The sequence below is a fragment of the Aptenodytes forsteri genome, unplaced genomic scaffold (genome assembly GCF_000699145.1).
Source record: "Aptenodytes forsteri isolate BGI_AS27 unplaced genomic scaffold, ASM69914v1 Scaffold137, whole genome shotgun sequence".
NCBI classification, from domain to species: Eukaryota; Metazoa; Chordata; class Aves; order Sphenisciformes; family Spheniscidae; genus Aptenodytes; species Aptenodytes forsteri.
In genome coordinates this window covers 1,780,722-1,800,419 of record NW_008796221.1, presented here as the reverse complement: position 1 = coordinate 1,800,419, position 19,698 = coordinate 1,780,722, and the positions used below count along the sequence as shown (strand labels likewise).

Genomic DNA, 19,698 nt, shown 5'->3' with positions numbered 1-19,698 from the left:
GTAAGAAGAATGAATTACTTTGGCTTACTCCAGAGGGTATAATTTTAATACTACAACATGTGGATGAAACCTCAGTGCCACATGTTGTAAGAGAAGCAATTCTCTGGTTTTAAGTTCTATGGAGGCATACTACCACTATGAATGCAGTGAGAAACCGTGGCTGAATGTGTTTTTAAGGCTAGATGGCACTAGGACAAAGTAATAACTAAACAAAAGTTTTTGTAGGTGCGCTGACTTGTAGTTACCACATTGCAGTGCAAAACTTCGTCAGGTTGCTACAACCTCCAAGTACTCTCAACAGCAAATCTGTTTACAACAGCAATCAGTCAATTTACACTGGCAGATTTGAAGAATGGCTGCAACTAAGAGAAATTCAGAAGTTAAAACTGCCATTTGAGTAGAAGCCTTCATTCACGTCCATAAAAACACAAGTTATTTCATAAAAACCAAAACATGGAACTATACCAGCTACTAGTAAGAAAATTAACTCTATCCCAGCCGAAACCAGGAGAGTATACCATAAAGCATAAGAATAAATGGTATTTTTTTAACCAGAAGACACACTAAGGAAAGAGACTGTCTGGAAACAGACACATCTGTTCCAAAAAAAGGACCCAAGCAGGGGCTTGCTCTAGAAAGTCAAAAAAAAAAAAACCATATTAAAAAAGAACCAAAAAAAAAAAAAAAAAAAAAAAGCCTGTACAATGGGATTCTGCCTATGAAATAAAGCTAATTACTTAAAAAGGGTCATATAGATGACAGTGTTTTAGCATTAAATCTCTTTGATTTGTCTTTTCAAACCTTTGTACAAATAAATTGACAGTTTCTGAGCAAAGATTATGTCTGCTGAATTGAGTGTTAGTTTGAATACAGACACTGTTTAGTCACAACCACAAACCACAACCTGCCGTGTTTATATTAACACAGCTTGACATTAGGTACTAAACGATAAAAAAGGCAAAAAACACTGATTCAGTGTCACCTTACCCCAGGTCCTCACTGAGTAAACTGTTTCCATGTATCAGAAGACACACAGAAAGAGCTTTAGAACTTAATCTCTAAACTACGGGTAGTGTTTGTTTTCAGTATCTATTAATGAGTTCTTAGCATTTTAAGAAAAAGGTTGGTTATAAAGAACTAAAAAGAGCATCATAGATGAAGTTTTTCTAGATGCATGATTTATATTTCAGTATTCCTTTTGACTTGATGTATTTTAGGACTGTCAGTTTAGTTTAAAAAAAAAAACACCAAAGTCTTTTTAAGGGATCTCACTTATTTTGGAACAGACTTCTTGCACTAGTCTGGGAGCTGGGGGATTTGTTGGGGTCAATACATGGTCAGAGCTCCATTACATCAAGCAAAAATGAACAGAGACCAGCTTCACCAAGGGCTGGGAAAAAAAAAAAAAAAAACAAAACCAAAAACCCAACCTCTTTCTGCCTTCCTGACTACCCTGCAATGCATGGGTTTGGCTATTTCATACACAATTTAAGGTCCCTGTGATGGCTAGATGTATTAAGAAAGGGTTAAGATTTGTTCAGTGATTTGACTCCCTTTTTCAGTAAATAAGCACTTTCCCATATTTTCAGTAACAGATCATTTTAAATATTGTACAATATACACACAGATCAAGATACGTATTATCTTCTGTACTTCCAAAATCTTAATTAATAGAACTTCAAGGCCAGCTTCCTTATACACCATTATAAATAATTTTTGAGGGATCTGAATAATGACTTAGAGAAAATACTTGAATCATAGCACTGATTACAAGGCTGTACCTCATGTTAGTTCAAGGAATAGAGCATGCAGTATACATTCAAATAGCAAACAGCTACAATGGACAAAACACAACAACAAAACACTGAAGTAAGAGAAGAAAGTGACTTGATACATGTTAGCAATATTAAAATATCAGTGAAGATCATACTTTTTGGTTGCAATTGGAAAAAAATGCATTAAGAAATTGTTGAAAAAGCAAGGTTAATCTTTCAATTTTAACATGCTTATAGTTAATTTCCTAAGGACAAAGAAATAGCTCTTAATATTGAGGTTCTGTTTTTCAAATTGTATCTTCTTATGGTCACTAACATCACCAGTAGGCAAAATCTTCTGAAACTAACCATGTAAGCAAAAACCTTTAGTCCAAATAAGGGAAACGAAGGGTAGAGCACTTTGAATTCTATTCTTGTTAAGTTTATTATACAAACTGATTTTAATACAAAGCTTTAACAAACAAAATCAGAATATACTTAGATATAGTAATTCTGTTATACAGAACCCTTAATGTGCTAGCTAACAAGGAGAATGAAAAACCATAAGGGGATATTCACATTGCAACTTTTAGATATCTAACCCTTATTGTACTGCAAGCAGAAAGGGTTAAGCTTCTTCCAAGCAACAATTCAGACCATTTGGGTTTGGATACATTCTTCACAAAGATATAATGAGTATAAAATTAGTCACCTAAAGCCTGAGGGTACAAATATACTACTTCACTTGGTGTATTTTTATAACCCGTGCTAAATTTTCTCATAAAGTCTGTGTTTTAGTTCTAGTCAGAAGCTCATAATGTTTATTTCATATCCCAGTTCTTTAATTCAAATCTCAAGCACCTGACAAGAAAAAGAGAACAGCACAGAAAAGACACTGAACCGTCCATTTGTCTTTCCACAGAGTCCTCAAAATTGCAGATGCTATTAGAGACTTGCAACACTGAATCCAGTCCTGGAAGAGAGAGTCATCTTGTAAGTCCGTTTTTGAAGGAATCTTGGGGACCAACTGGGCAGGGTGAGGTAACACCTGGGACACTAGATTTAACAGCAAGACTGATCCAAAGAGTCCCTATGGTCAACAAAAAAGTAAGTTTATCACCAAAGACCTGAATTTCAAGAATGAGTTCTCTCAAATGCCTCTCAATGACAGTCGTCAGGATTGCATGAAAAAGTGGCTGACATTGAGACCTGTGAAGGTATAGCACCTCTAAAAAGGGGCAGAAACTGCAACTTGGTCTGGAACCTGAGGACTGTTCCTCAGCTGTAGTTGCCTTATGCTTTCTGTGATGACAACTGGAGGGGGAGGGGAAATACATAAATAAAAGAAAAAAGAAAAGAAGAGAAGAAATTTTAGTATTTGTTTGGAGTTTGCCAGACCAGTGGGAGGTTCTCAGTACAACTCTAACTATATTTGTGGAGCATTTGGAACTGGAAAAATATTTATCAGGCAAGTCTCTGTTCAGTAAATGTCACTCATTAATGTGTTCAGATGGGCAAAGGTATTACTGTCAACATCTTATCTTGTATTAACACACAATAAAAAAAGTAATTAAATTAAAAGTAATTAAATTCTAAAGTTGCACATTAAGATTTGATTTCCTTTACAAAGTACCCTTCCCAAATAAAATTGCACGTGGACAATAATTATACCGGGACACAAACAGCTCTAGCTAGGTGTCTTTATGGAATATCACTGCTCATATCTTACACTTAGGCCTAAATTCAAGAAGTTATGAATGAGAAGAAATTTCAAGAATAAATGAATAAAGTAAACTGAAAGTTAACCCTTTCTTACCAGCAGGAATTATGCCAATCCTTATATTGCACTGGACTAATGGTGCTTTGGGATTATTTTGGTCTATGCCAGAGTCCTTCTGCATTCTTCCAATGAGACCATGCATCACTTCACTGAACATGCCGTCCCCACCAACACAAACAACACTGCCAGGAAACACAAATTAGAATGCACACTAACAGTCAATAAACAACACGTCAAGTGTTCTACTTAGGGCATGCACTGGGCACATCAAAAATAGTTGTTCTATTCTCCTCTTCCATTTTTACAGAATACAGTAGCCCACAGTCAACTTGGCAAATAACAAAAAGCAGGAAAAAAAATTTCAAGCTACACAACGGCAAATGCACCTAGACATGTCTGTAACGTTAGAAAAAAATGTTGGAATGCAACCTAAAAAAAAATCTTTATCCTCTATTGCTGTGTGCAGACAGACAAATATCAGTGGAAATTCACTATACAAGGAAAACACTGAACAGGACTGTACATACAGCTTTCTAAGTAAACAAAATGGAAATAGGGTACCTTTACTAAAAAGGGAAAAGTAAGTTAATATTTGTGGCTTCAGGCAGATATTTTACACTATTAATTTAATAAGGATATACATTATATAAAAGTCAAAAAAACAGAAAAGTGCATGCTTGCATGCTCTTTTGAACATGCTAAGAGCCCATCAAACAGACAGAAGTCATGTAATATCTACATAACCATTCATTATTAAACACAGAGTTCTAAATGTTACCAGATGCAAAACTTTGTTTTGCAAACTTAATTCAGGTCAGAGCTGGTGCAGCAGCTACACAGATCCTCAATATGTTAAAGCTCAGCAGAGAGTCCACAGCCAAGCAAATACTAGGAAGTAAAAGACTATTTTACAGCAGTATACATTTCATGCACAATAATAAAATGCACACCCTGAACTCTAAAAGCATAAACATTCTTTAACTGAAAAACTAATTCAAATACACTTTAAAGGAACCCATGACAAATCCAAAGTTATGCATGTAGTCCCCACCATACATATTTAGGAATGTTTACTGTTACCTATAGCAATCATTTCCAATGCATAAACTAATACTTACTCTTTCACATAGTCAGCAACAGACATTGCAGAATGAACACTTATTTCATAGGACAAGTTAGTTTACTTAATTTTTAAGTATTGATGATTTAAATTTACTTATCATTGTATTTTCAGCAGAAGGAAAGCTTGAAAAAAAACAGTCATTTTTTCATGAATGGAGAGAACAGTCTTAAAAATATACACTGTCCAACTCTAAGTCAAGACCTAAGAGACTGGAGAGAAGGGAGAACAAGATGTTTGTTTTTCATTTTTATAATTAATTTCTCTTCTCATAGCTTAACTACATTATTCCTCAGCTTTAGCCTGTCCCATCTTTCTCTGCAGACTCTAAGAAAGAAGTGGACAAAAATTTCCACGACAGTTCAAGGTCAATTTTGTCTCAGTAGTGTTCTATTTATAACAAATACTATATCCAGGCTCAGAGATTACAATGATATGAATGTCTATACCTATCAAGGGTAAATACTGACAGATAAGAAATTCACATACACAGTATCAGCATGACCAAATTCATTGCAAACATCAGATGACCAGTGTGCGAGTCACACGTGTGAAGGCCCCTAGTGAAGAACTACTATAAAAGAGATCATCTTAGAGCGATTCTTACATTTTGGGTTTATTTTTCTAATGGACTAGCATTTCACTTTTTTAGACAGATTATAACAGTAAGCTACATATGCTAAAAGACTTCAGGAGAAGCAAGTCCGTAAGACAAATGAGTTTTAAAAGAACCATGGTCCCTTCTAATCGCAACCATTCTGTGAGCTAATTCAAGAACTAGGACAAAAAACCAACCTGAAATAGTTTTACAAAGGCTTGTGCAACAGGCATATGGATAAGGAAGCATAGTGATTCATACATGTCAGACTTATTCTAAATGTGGTCATCACCTGCACAATATTACAGCATGCTTTAGTTGTTCAGCACAATGATGTACAAAAACATGCTATATTGTAACTGAATGAATATTTTAAGTAACTGTCTTTAAAGAGTAGCTGTTCTATCACTGAGCTATTAGATCAGTACACTCACCATAAGAAATTCTTATACGGGGAAATGGGAAGAACAAGCAGGAAACACACACACGAGGTTTAAATAAGCTGTCTCAAGTAAATACACTTGGAAATCAGTGAAGCAGTTATCATTAAGAATCCTGTCTCTAGTTCCAAAATTACAGGCATGGCTTTGCCAAATAGGGAATCTGGAGATTAAATGACGAAACTCATCACTGAATGAAGGGAAAGCCACTTATCAGAACCAATTTAAGAGGACAGGTGAACAATAATTAGGTGTAGGAATCCAAAACAGCTTTTCCTGTATGTGAGAAGAGTCAATCAAACTTGAAGAAACACACACATTTATGTGGTTCAACCACTTTTTAAATCTTCCATATAACCATGTGATCTGTTATTTAAAAAGTAGTATTAATACAAGAACTCCTTCCTAACATCACTGTTCACCACAGAAACAGACTTGTACATGATGGACAAAAATCAGGCATGGAAAGACAGGTTGCAGTTTCCAAGCTAACTGCCATTAAGGCCCAGCCTGGGAATAGAAGAATCACGAAATTCTAAAAAGATGCAGTTCTCTGGCCAATTGTTTAGCTCGGTCATGTTAGAGAAAGCCAAAAAAACCCAACAAAACAAAACAAAAAAAAGGAGAAAAAAAATTTCTACAATAAGAGACTGCTTGAATCTGCCAAAAACACTTCAGGTACCACTACAATTGGTCACTGCCACTTGTTGTAAAAAACAATTTGCTAGGAGTGAACATGGGCTCACTTACTTCCCTTTTCTGCTCTGTATTGGAATTTCACCAACGATCAGTATTATGTATTTCAAATCACTTAAGTCAAACGAAAAGGAAAAATCTTAACTAACTAGGTTTTTCTAGGATCCCAGTTTCCCTTCCTTGCACTTCTGCAATATTAAGAAAAATCCCAGTATAGTCAAAACTGCTTAAAGTCAACTCATTTTAAAGCAGGTGAAGTCTAGGAACTCAACCTGTGAATGTAGTTTCTTACTACCACAATTTTCAACATCATGCCCTCACTCAATTTATACAACACATATAGATCTGGTCCCCTAGCAAAAGTACTCTGAAAAGATAAAGTGTTTTATTTTTGCAACTTACCAGTTTAAACATACCTGTCAACAAGCACAACAAGTTACTATTTTAAAATACTGTAGTTATGAGAGTTTATCTGCACAGGTTCTGCATACATTTTCATGATTTTTCCAGTCATGTAACTTGTTTCATGTCATGAACCAAAAACTGGAATGACTAGCTTATTTATTAAAATATTCTGCTTCTACAGCAGATTTAATAATGGAATGCAATTTCACCATTCAGTTAGGTCTTCTTTTAAAACAGTAATTCCACAACAGAACAAACACCAATAAAGCCAAATGATGCAGCCATTATTTGAACAGTCCTACATAGCAAGAGGAACCATCTGAAACATTTTTAAACAGTTGATGGTTTTTACACACAGGCTGAATGCTACTGATGCAGTGTTCTGGACTCATGTATATGTCAAGATCACCTATACCACAAAACATTTCAGGGTAGCTTTCGAGCTATCACAGAATGCTCAACTTCCGGATGAGCAGATTCAATCTTACATTCATCTTTTGAACACAAATCTCACGCAAACATTGTTATACTACACTTGAATATATCGTGTGTTGAACAGGTTTACTGAAGCAGTTTAGTTTTCCTTTGATACTCCTAAATGTGGATCTCCTATGAAAAGGAATATGCGCCAGAACTTTCAGCTGTTGCAATAAACGTATCAGCAATGAAAGCTAATATTTTAAATTAGACAAGGACAGATTACAGAATATATCTGCTAGAAAGAAAAAAAAAAGGCAAGCGACATTACTTACCCATCATATTTATTAATATTAACTTCAAATAAGTTGTCCTTAGCATGGTTAGCATGTTCAGTTACTATGAAGAAATAAACACATTAAAAATTACTATTATAAAAATACTATAAAATGGTATATAAGATACAATTATTAAAATGTTATTATTAATTCATTAATAACCATGATACTATTACCAATGTGACCATAAAACAGCCTGCCCATAAAATGTGTTTCAAAAGATTTTATGCCAAGGAAAGAATTGAAAGAGGCGTGCTGCAGTATATACAGAAAAATATTTCACTAAAAAATTGTGCAAATGAACAACTGGTTTTAACAGTAAAACTGAAAAAGAGAACAAAGGCAGTATCTTATAACTGAAGAGCTCAAATAGCTCAGAAGTACCAGAAGTTTTAGTTTAGTAAGCAGAAAAATTGATGTAAGGTCACCATTTATCTGGCTACCTATGCTTTAATTAGAAAACATTCCCTCTCTACCACTTAGTTTCATTTCCTTAGTAAGAAAAGATAAGTAACACAAAGAACTTAAGCTACTCAGAGATGTTTTAAAGAGTTCATATTGTGTTTATTAAGCAGTTAAAATATTCATTACTCACTAACAACATCAGTGGAGATAGAAGCCAGACTGAAGAGTGGAGCAACTTTCTGTTCGTAAATCCTCTTCCCTTGTCGTTTTCCTCCATACGGATTAATATACACAAGCAACTGCTTTGGTCTAGACTCTGTGGTAAGGAAAAATATTATAGTATACAGCTTTTATACACAAAACAAAAATTGAACAAGCTATACAAAAACAAACCTGTAAACATCAAAAAGTGAACACAGCATACAAGCCTTTTATAACTCTTTATTAACTCTTGTAACCCTATAACTCTCTATCAAAGAGCTATAAAAACCTGCTTCATCTTTCCTTTTTATTATACTGAGGATACTGACAGTATTGAACAAATTGGTAATAAGACAGCAGGTGAAATTCAGAATCGTTTCATCTGACTCCACGTCTCACATTCTTATGCATATTATTCTTGCAGTACCTTCCCACTAAATGACATCAGTATCACAGGCATGCAGGACAAAAGACAAACCAAGGGCAGCAATAGGAAAGGCACTTGTGAGTGAAGCATACATAGAAATACTTTTACATTACTTTATTTAAACAATGTTTTTGCTTTGGTAACAGTTAAAATGCATTTCCTTTCTGTGATAAAGACACAATAAGAATACCTCACAAAACTACATGCTGCACAGCAAGTGCTTGCCCTTTAGTGTAACCCCTTTCCCCAAGAAAACAGCTTTGATATTACTATCTCAAGTTTCTTGGAGTAGTTACGGATTTACATTGGTGGCGGCAATGAAAACTATTATTACACCTCTGTACTAACAGATACACAAAACAGTAATGCTTGATGCACCTAGAGAGCCTTCCTTTTTTGTATAGAACACAAAGACCTGTCGTAACATTTGCACTTCCTCAGAAGGCATTCTAAACTATTATTTTAAAGGGAAAGAATAAATAGTTATTAGATCAGCACACTTGCATAATAAATCCAGCCAAGCTAGACTGTTTAAATGGTTTAAAGCTGCCACGTACCCAAAGCACCATTCACCCTCTCTGAGAACCTGTTACCTTTTCTGAAATAGTTTGTTACCAATAGAATGAACACCTGCACTCAAACAGAGATGACTGCCCAGGCCACATCTCTCACAGCTGTACCGAATGGGTGCACAAACCCCATCTTTTGAAACATTTTATTGGAAGCCAGATACCTCATGTAACATATACAAAACAAAAACATTAGTAAGATGCATGCTTCCAATGCCTGTTCAGAAGAACATTTTTTGTTACATATCCATTTTTATTCTGTGAGCCTTAAGTATTTGCTTGAGTCACATTGTAGGTGTACTTGTATCCAGTCCCTTCTCCAGCTCTGTCTCTCAGGTGGACCTCAGACCTACGCTGTAGGTAGCTTACCTCCAGTCCGGCCTCTAGCTCCATCTCCCGCTGCTCCTATCTGGCCTCCCTGGATGGACCTGATTACTTTATCTCATCTGGGCTGTAAAAGGGACCTGCTGCTATCCCCATCCCAGCTCTGCCCACCCTGCTCAGATACAGTTGGACTGCACCCTGGTTGGTGAGGGCACTGCCTGTGCTATGGTCATCCTTGACCTCCCTTCTGTCATGGAGTTCCTCTGCTCCTGTCGCTCCCTGACATCTATTAAGGCATCTCTTTCAGGAATAACTCCTGCAAAACTACTTTTAGCCTTCCAAGAAGTTGATGTCCAAGAGCCCCAGAAACGTTTATTGGGAACTCTTACTACACAAAGCACATTGCTGATGAGAGGGACTGGAAAGGAGAGACAGACACACAAAAAGCCAACCATAAATCTTACAATTGCTACAATCCTCATCGTCAGATCTCTAGAGTACCTCAAATCTCTAAGCTTACATCTGCCCTTTACCTTCTCCAAAGCTACAGTCATTTAAAACCTCTGCTAAGCTTCTAAAGTGTCCCTATTTTGTGAAAATAATTTACATCTGGGCAAAATTATAAGAAACCTATAGTCCTGACTGATTAAACACTCAGTACAACTTAGCGCATATGCGAGATACAAAAGTAGCGATAAGAAGGAGACACTTCAACTCTCAGCTCCCTCAACTTTTGAGCATAAGCTGCTCTTAAGAATTCAAAAAAGCAGATATATCGAAATAATATTAATTGACACACAAGCCTGTAAAATGATGCTGCAAGTGTTACTAGTTTAGTCAAACTTACTCTGCATTTCAAGTAATTCTTTCAGCGCCTGTATCCACTGATTACACAAGTGCTCATCAACACACCAAAATGTCACATCACTGCACCGCCAGCGGTGATTTCGGGCTTTCTTCACGTAATACACTATTTAAATTTAAAAAAAAAAAGAAAAAAGAAAAAAAAAGAGGAGGCACAATGAGACAGTTCTGTGAAATGACAAATGCATTTCAGAGAGATCTCCAAAATACCTATTTTTGGAAAAAAGTGGTAATTAACCCCCACTATACATTTCTGCAAATGACAGAAGCATTCAGAGTGTGAACAGGACACTTGTAAAAAGACAAAATGAAAACATAAATGAAAACACTTGCTCTAGGTCATTACCTTATAGCAGATACCCAGACATAAACTTATTTTTAAACCAAATACAATCTATTTTCCATAAACTGATTATAGACATACTTATACAAAAGTTCACTGAGCTTATACATTATTTTATCTGTATTAAAGTTTGCAGTGTCTACATAATACAAAACACCGTAAGCTCAAGAGGATAAGCCAAACTCTCACATCAGCTCCCATGTAACCAACAGGGTGAATTTAATTTCATAAAGCTGAAATTTGAGAAAAAAGATTTAGAGTTTTCTTGTGCATCAAGAACTAGGTTGGTGAGACAAGAAGCACCCTTACCTTTCATCTACAGTATCACCAATCATTGCTACTGAAGGACTAAATGTGGGGAAAGTACTCCACAACATAAAATTTTGGCACGGAAGCAATCACATTTACCCCAGCTTTGCAGCAGAGAAATCACCGCCCTTTCCCCAAAACAAACAGAAATTTATTTCTGGCGCTTAGTTTTAAGAATGCAGTCAATACTACAAAGAACCTTTACGTGCACACATTCTGATGGTTAGGGATAATTTTAAAAAACCCAAACATTTAGGACTCATTTTTCCAGACTCTCTCTTAATTTTCTAGTAAGTATTAGAAAAGCTCTCTCTTAATTTTCGAGTCAAGTATTAAAAAGCAAGTGTCCTGCCGCAGAGTCATTCAGCAGCAGAAATGTAAGACTTTAGTTAGGACTTCATTAAATAACTAAACACAGCATGTGTTCTTAAAGGAAGGGTTTTATTTTCAAAAATAAGGATCTTTAAATGTAAACTGGTAGATTTTTGGTGGGTTTTTTGTTTGGTTGGTTGGTTTTGTGGGTTTTTTGGTTAGGTTTTTGTTGTTGATGGTTTTGGGGTTTGGTTGTTGTTGTTGTTTAAGTTCATCATTTCTGTTAAAAAAAAAATCTGACGGTGCCTTTTGAGTCTGCCCTAAAGTACCTCCAACAAAGTAATTAGCACAAGCATCCTGAGACTATTTGCCTTACCTGTGAAAGCATGTGGCTTTGCCATTTTTTGCCATTTGCCAATATTACGCTGTTTCTTGTTAACTTCAGTTTCTTCTACAGCAATGATCTCAGAGGTTGGTACAAAACAGTTTTCTGTATGAACACAAGATCTTACACATTAACATCTTAAAACAGCACCAGAATGATTATTTCTACATGTAATAAGATAGAGACACGCAATTAGAGTAGCTGCTCAATAAGCACAACCAAAAGCATAAATAGAAATTTGCTGAGTATTTTCAATTTCCTTTTGCCTTTAGTCAAAGCACATAATCCATAACCACCTATGAACTACCCCAAACGATATTTTAAATGTTTATGATTTCTCAGAAAATTAAGTATTCTGCATATAAAAACATTTTTGCATGAAGCCAAAATCCAGCATTGATTTCAGACTAATGAAATTGCCCCTTCAATGACGGCTAGTCCAGATATTTGACAGTGAATAGCACAAGCTATTGCAAAGAATGTGCAACTAAATCTAGTGCAGAGAGACTACAGAGGCTATTTGTTATTCTCAAGTAAGTAGCTGGCTTATGAAAGAGGGCATTCATATGAATTCTTAAGACTTTAAATCCCACTAAGCTTTTAAACTTCAGGATCTCTTAAGAAGCAAATTCTAGATGTTATGTTTACATACTGTTAAATATATCTCCCTTGTATCAACTTCAAAACTATTGTTTTTCAGAATTAAAGGCCTCTTGCTCTTACACTATGAAAGAATTTCCTCCACCCTCACTCTTTTTTCTCTTATAGTCCCTCAACACCTTCTCAGTCTTCTTAACTCCTGTCAGATTCAGGATTTTGTCTCATTTTCATTACCAATTTCAAAATTTCTCTTTTACCTTATCTAAAAAAAAAAAAAGTGGAACTGAAAATGCATGCTTTGTATTTATGTACAAGCAAGTGCTCTGTGTGTATATATACACACACAAAACTTTTAATTACATAAGATTATTATAATAGTCTCATATAATAAAAAGTATAAATACTTGTTTCTCTCACATATGATAGAGAGAGATAGAGATATAAAGAGATATTAAACATATAAAATACAAACACTAATACTGGGTTTTATCCTACATTTCATCTTCTTCACTATTTTGCAGAAGTACCATGGTGGTGGTGAGAAATGTAAAATAAGCAAGAAATTTTCCTAAGCTCTTCACAGTGGTGACTACAATTTGTTTGCCACTAGTTCAAATTTTTTTTTCCCCCCGTCCTACTTATTTGTTTGAGTCAACAGAGTTGTTACCTATTGTCATGTCAATTGACATGTCGTGGACTACACACACAATGTTTTTTCCTTTACAGGTGTTTCAGTATTTGATTTATATTCCTTTAGGAATTTTATCTTTCCAGAGGTTTTTAGCTTGATTCCAAAGAAATGTAGCCTCCAAACTTCACACTGAGGGCTTTTAGGAATCTGGCTGTATTTGAATGTTTTAACTACTTACCAAAAAAATTTTGGCTTATAACAATTGCATTTACTATATTTAAGGCATGATGGGGAAACGCAGCAGTCACAGAATGTCTTTATAAAGATCCAACAGCAGAGATGAACTCACTAAAAACACTTTACTTGTATACAGATATAGATATCATACACATACACGTGTAAGACTATATCAAGTATGTAATACTGAATAGTAACAGTTAACTGGTCTTCCTAACATTCAGAGACAAGATCTGCTATGGGATCTCAATATGATTATCCATTTATCCAAGGAAAAAAAATACAGAACAGAGATGGAACAATAAATTAAGGGAAGGGAGCATGTTCTTTAACCTTTCTTTCCCAGAACTGCTTTTAGTTCTCATTTTTCTACTGGCTATGCCACCTATCCATATGTCAGAACGTGAAAGAAAGCTTGTTGCATTTATAAAGATTGCACTTAAGTGGTAACTCATTTTGTTGTTGCTCACAGATATGCTACAAAACTGACAAAACTACCTTTAGATCGAAATTTAAATGACAATGCTCTAACAAACATTTTGGGAAATAGTTCTACATACTGGGTACTTATTAGCATGTACACTAGGAGCAGCAACAGAAGTCGTTGGTTTATTAAGCAGTTTCTATATAACAGAGAAAGCTGTCCAGCTGTACAGATAGCAAATAGATTAAAAAGCACTGAAAGCATTTCTTTGTAGTATATATTTTAGGACATATTACACAGCTTATATGAACAACCCTAGACCTTGAAATCACTTCTACTAAGCTCTCCTAATTCTTCAGATGCGTTCTCCCTCCGACAGTCGCATGACTGTAAGCTCTGCTTTTCCAGCAAATCTCTTCACAGATGTGGCAAAAAAGCAAAGAGTAAATCTTTTAGTTATTTATATATATGCATTTTTTAATCTTAAGCCACAAGAGTTACATATCTGAAAAAACAGACTGCTGGGGAAAACAAACAAACAAACAAAAAAAAGGAACAAAAGCAAAGAACAGAGTGATCCCTTCTTTCTGTAAATCTTTGGGTTTGGTAAAAGTCTGAGAAAGTTTCTGTTCAATGAATACCAGCTATGCTGATTGTGGCCCTCAGTGCTACTTGGCACTGTACAAGCATCAAGCAACCCCACTGCCCTGATAGTATACTCCAATCTTAAGGCAGTCAAAACCACACACTACCTAATACAGTAATTGCAGAGGGCCAGAAAGATGCAAAGCTGTCTCAAATACAAACATGTTATTCAGAACATTCCCTACAGCTTATAAAAACAAATCTGAATGCAGTGGCATTTGTGTTTGAATAGAGCTCAAGAATTTCTATCAGTCCAAATACGACTCTATCACTATTCGACTTAGTGTTACACAGTATATTGTTTAATCAGAAAGCAAATCAACTACTTAGTCCCACCCTCCCCCCTTTTCCCCAGAAAGGAGAAGTCTAGTTTCCATTGCGAAGAAATCAAATAGAGACCTTCAATACAAGCAGCACAACCCTGCTCCTATAAACACAATGCCCTCATCTGCCATTTAATCACCAAAACCCGCCCCATAAAAATAAGTAGAGGGTCTATCCCGCCCTCTTTTGAGAGGTCAACAAGGTTCACATATGTACTAATTATAATCCTTTCCCACACCTACTTTTGTAGCATTTACCCTATTATCAAGTAGCATGAGCCATTTCTTTCAGTGATTTAGCATAAAGGTGTTCAACTCATAAAGGCCTTCACCTTTATGAGTTTCTCCCAAAACACGGAAAGTCTTATTACCACATTTACAAAAAAAATTGGTACTTACACCAGCACTACTAGATCAACATTAATGAAAAATGTTAAGCTATGGGCTCAGACCATACCAAAGAATTTTACTTGGCTCAGTAGAATATACTCAACCAAGTAGTACACAACAGTTCCTAGACAAAATTCCAGGCAAAATACCCTGACATTTTCAATGTACGCATCTAGATTCAAGAGACTGAATTTTGAGTTCAGAAATACTGAAGTACATATCCATTTTCTTAAGCTTAATCTCAAAGATCTTCACACATTTATGTTTTCATATCTCACCTTGTTCAATGTCTAGCATACATGACACACTAAGGAGAATGAGTTGTCCATCCAGAGCAGCTGGATGAAGGGGCATGGCAAAAAAAACCCCAAACAAACCACCAAACAAAACACAGAATGGACAGGTGACAGTCTTCCCAGCACATTGGCTGTGCCAGTCATTACTCATTCTGAGTCACAGTGCTCTTACAGTCTTAACAGACACTCTTCTTGAAGTGCAAACCAACCAATCAGCAAAATACTGTTAGATGCATACTACTTTTCCCCACACCAAGCAAGTGGGAGGAAAAAAGAAAAAAAAAAAACAAGGTAAGCACATTAACAGCGTGCTTTCTTTGTGAAAAATGTAGCTGGCAGGTGCGAAGCATGTTTTTCTGTGTTAAGAAAGGTTTTTTGGTGTGTCATCGCTGTCTGCCACTCCCTCAGAACACTTCCTGAGTTTACAAGCAAACTCACTCAGAACCCAAGTCAAGATTTGTTCATTCATCACTGCCAGCTACGTATCCTACAGGCCAAATTCCTCTCTCAGAAATGTGTTAGCTTAAAGCAACACAGACACGTGCAAAAGCATAAAAACATCACTGATCACAGCATTTGGTTTATTCTTAACATTCAGCTTGGGCCCATGGATGCAGTGGCATTCAGAACTAATTTAAATTATTAGTATACTCTTGTGACTTAAAAATATTAACAACTGAAAAGCTGGGGTGCAGATTTAAATAAAAAGTAGTTTTTCAGTCACTTGGAAAACTAATTTACTGTTACAGACCACATGAATGGTAAGTTATCTTGTCCTAAGTTTTGCCTTCACCTAAAAGGAAGAAAACAAGAATGTATTCCATCAGAAGGTACATTGCATTATGTTGATCATGCACTACAGAAAGCTGTGCCTAGTAAAGACCAGAATAAGAGAATATGGTGGATAGGGATATAGAGCAGAATTACACAGAATTCACATCTGGGGCGGGAAGGAAAAAAAGGCATCATGACTAAATGATTTAATTCAAAACTGTGCAAGAGTCACAGAAACTTCTAAAGGCCATGATCTGACAATATACACCCATGTATAGGGAAATTGGCTTTTTTTTTAAAAAAGTAAATCTTCAAGTACTTCGCAAACCAATAGACAATAGATCAGTTCCTAATATGATCAGACACACCGTTGCTACTTCACATCACATATCTGAATTTGAATCAAATCACAGCAATTTGAACTTGGATCAATTTGCATATTTAAATCACACTATTGAATGTTTTCCCATTGATTTTTTTTTTCATTTCCAAATTAAATCTTTTCAACTCAACTATGAATATTTCAATGGTAAAGCAAGAAATAAGATGCACTTCTTCACCTTAAGGGGAGGGGAAAAAAAAAAACAAACCACCAAAGAGGTGTATGCTGAAAAACATGTATTGTTTAATGTAGTGCACATCTATATTTGAATAACGTATCTTCCAGAAGAAGACACATTCCAAAGAAACAATACCTTCTACAGCTATTTTTCCCCACGCCCTACCAGTTCAATGTAGTCAGTGGAACTGCCTAGAGAAAAATTCAGATTTCTACACGTGCCCATTGCGAACAACTGATGAAAAATGACCTTGACTAAGGATGTGCCAACACACTACAGGTGCTGGACAGCCCTTGTTTCCAAGCAGGCCCACCTCTGCTGTCTCGATATTGTGTTTATCAAACTGGGCATTCTTGCCCAGATTCTTGCCAGATTCATTTAGAATCCACAAAATCAGAAAGGCATCAGTCTTGTGAACACTAGTACTGAGGCTTCCTCAAGTGGTTGTTTTGAGGGGAAAGCTGGAAAAGACACGCCAAGGGAGATTTCTGAAGGGTTCTCCCTTCTATTTCTATAGAAGGATTAAAAGAAAGTGCACACAATAAGTGAAGGCATACAGTCCTGTGCCTAGTTTGATCACCCCCTTCATACTTGTACTTTACAATTAAAAAACCAGAAAAACGTCAAGAGAATCTTATTCTGTGTTTGTAATCCCTTAGTACTAGGCATGATATGATCTTAGCCAACACTTCTAAAATACCCGTAAGTACGTATGTACGATATATAATCTGCTATGAAATTTGGTACACAAAGTTTTATCACATTACTTGAGAAAAACCTGACTGTGCCATCAACATGAGGAAATAATAAAACAATTGATCTGCCCAGCTTTGCAGATCAACTAAATCTCATGGTGAAGTGTTACACGGTTGAAAACAATGTTCTTCAGAATATCTGAAGATGAAGGCATGCCTAGGAAAAGAAGGTGCATAGCTGAAAGCAACAGGGAAACACATGAAAAAATTCAGATAAAACTTTTCCCTCTAAGTTCAAACAAGTCTAACCAACCAAAGAACGGGAAATGGGAGCCTCATTACACTGAAGACAGAACTTGAAAATACGATGCTGTTAAACAAGGTCTAACAGTAGGAAGGAAAGTAAACAGTATTTAGGATTTAAGGTTTTAAAAACATACCATGACTTGAACAAACATTTTATGTTTTTGTTACTGTTGGTATCTTCTGAATGATAGCATTAAAAATAATTCTCCTGAATTAATACTTCTTTATTCACAAAATGCATTTTGACAGAATGTTTTTTTTTAAAAATAGATATATTTTAATATCATTGTACAAAGACGAGAAAACACAAGAATCTCCCCATATTCTGTAAAACGATATTTTCCTGGACAATAGGACAAAGTCTCTGTTGTTTCCTATCTGTTCCTGAATGTGGACACAATAGGGAGAGATAGATATTTCAACAGTTCTACAATATACCTAACTATAGCTCTAGTTCCTTACCTGTCAAAGTCTGAAAACCTTGACAAAATAAATACCAAACCATTTTTACTTATGTAACTAAATCCAAGACAGTAATAAATGCTCAGAAAATAAGCAGCCCTCACTGAATTTTTTCAGTTTAAAGACAACGGTTTCACTGTAATAACTACTTATTAAACAAAAAATATAGCATTTTTATACTGCATAATTAAGTTTGTATTTAGGCATAATGCACAGTAGTCACGTAGTCAAAGGCCAAATGGTAGAAAGATACCAATCTTGGTCAAGCAATTCCTCTGAAATTATATGCTTCTAACTAACCATCTCCCATATTATAATGTTTATTTATATACTGTCATGTATGCTGCTCATATTTCCAAAATAATTGTAGAGAACACAATGAGCCACCCCAGGTCTTAAAAGAGCTTAAAGACAACAGGGCAGCAATAATATAAAACTGTGATGGCATTAAAGCACAAGTGCAGGAAACACATGAATTAACCAGGGTGTTAAGGAGAGGAGGTACGTCATGTATTGTATTGCTCTCTACATAACTTATAGCTGTGCCTCCAGAACACTTAGGCATTTCTTCCCCTTCTCCCACCCTCCCTTTTCTCTACTGATTCCATATCATATTTTCCTAAATCTTGTGAATAGCTACGTTACAGGACAGCAGCCACACTCAGTAACCAGACTTGCCTCCTAAGGAATCTCCAACTGCGTATTGCTTCAGAAACTGCCTCAAAGAGTCTAGTTTACTATGTCCCACCCTCCTTCCACCATTCCCAGCATTCTGACATCCACTTTGGAACAGGCTTCAGGACAGGTTCATACTCCGTTTGGCCCACCAGGAGTAAGTCAAGAAAACTTACAACTGTAAGCAGTTGTAAACTTGAGAGTGCTAATAAAAGAGCTAGTGTGATTTTGTGGCACTCCTGCATGGTCTAAAGGAAGTCATCACGCACTAGAATGGAGCTCCCATTGAACTCGCTCTAGCCTACAGATCAGTCAACTGGTAACTCTGCAAAGGCATTTTTAGAAGGATTTTACACAATTCAACAAAATTCTCTCCAAAGCAGGGGCTACTTTACCTAGTGGGAGCCATTGTCTCAAAAGGCTTTGAAACTTTGAATTTTAAACTTAATCCAGATACCCTTCTCTAGACCCATTTTATTTCATTTTGAAAAGTATACAGCTTATTTTTCACACCAATATATTAAGCTCAGCAGAATTAAAGAACTAATTTGTCTTCAAAGTCTTTAGTTCATTTAGCTGCACATCTAAAGTAAGTCCAGGAATTTTCAAACACCTTTTTCAGCACAACTATGGATAAAAACTAGATTATGTCAAATTGCATTCACACAACAGCAGAGAAAGGATAACAAACTCTGGTTTTATGTTTTGAAGAAGAAGAGGAGATGTATTTAGAACATGACCAATTCTCAGTTACGTAAACTACACCAAATTCTTACAATACTTTTTGAGTCCTCCTTCTCCCTTTTCCCTCACCTTTTTTCAAAAAGCCTCAGGTCAATAAGATATTATCATAAAATCAGGAAAAGATTTAAGAAAGGTACATGGTAAGAATGGAAGAACTGTTTAGAATCATAGAATCATTAAGGTTGGAAAAGACCTCTAAGATCATCGAGTCCAACTGTCAACCCAAATTTAACTATTTAAGTTTGGGAA

The 19,698-nt window shown here is 35.8% G+C and overlaps 1 protein-coding gene across 1 annotated transcript in view; it reads right to left on the bottom strand.

The window, feature by feature from the left end:
- CERK (ceramide kinase) overlaps positions 1-12,976 on the bottom strand; it is a 37,625-nt gene extending 24,649 nt beyond the window's left edge. The window contains exons 1-6 of the mRNA XM_019474574.1: positions 12,955-12,976; positions 11,679-11,792; positions 10,322-10,444; positions 8,144-8,269; positions 7,546-7,609; positions 3,571-3,716 (exon numbers count right to left, since the gene is read on the bottom strand). Coding sequence (XP_019330119.1) covers positions 3,571-3,716; positions 7,546-7,609; positions 8,144-8,269; positions 10,322-10,444; positions 11,679-11,792; positions 12,955-12,976 — 595 coding nt within the window. The remainder of the gene's footprint in view (positions 1-3,570; positions 3,717-7,545; positions 7,610-8,143; positions 8,270-10,321; positions 10,445-11,678; positions 11,793-12,954) is intronic.
- Positions 12,977-19,698: the final 6,722 nt, after the last annotated feature.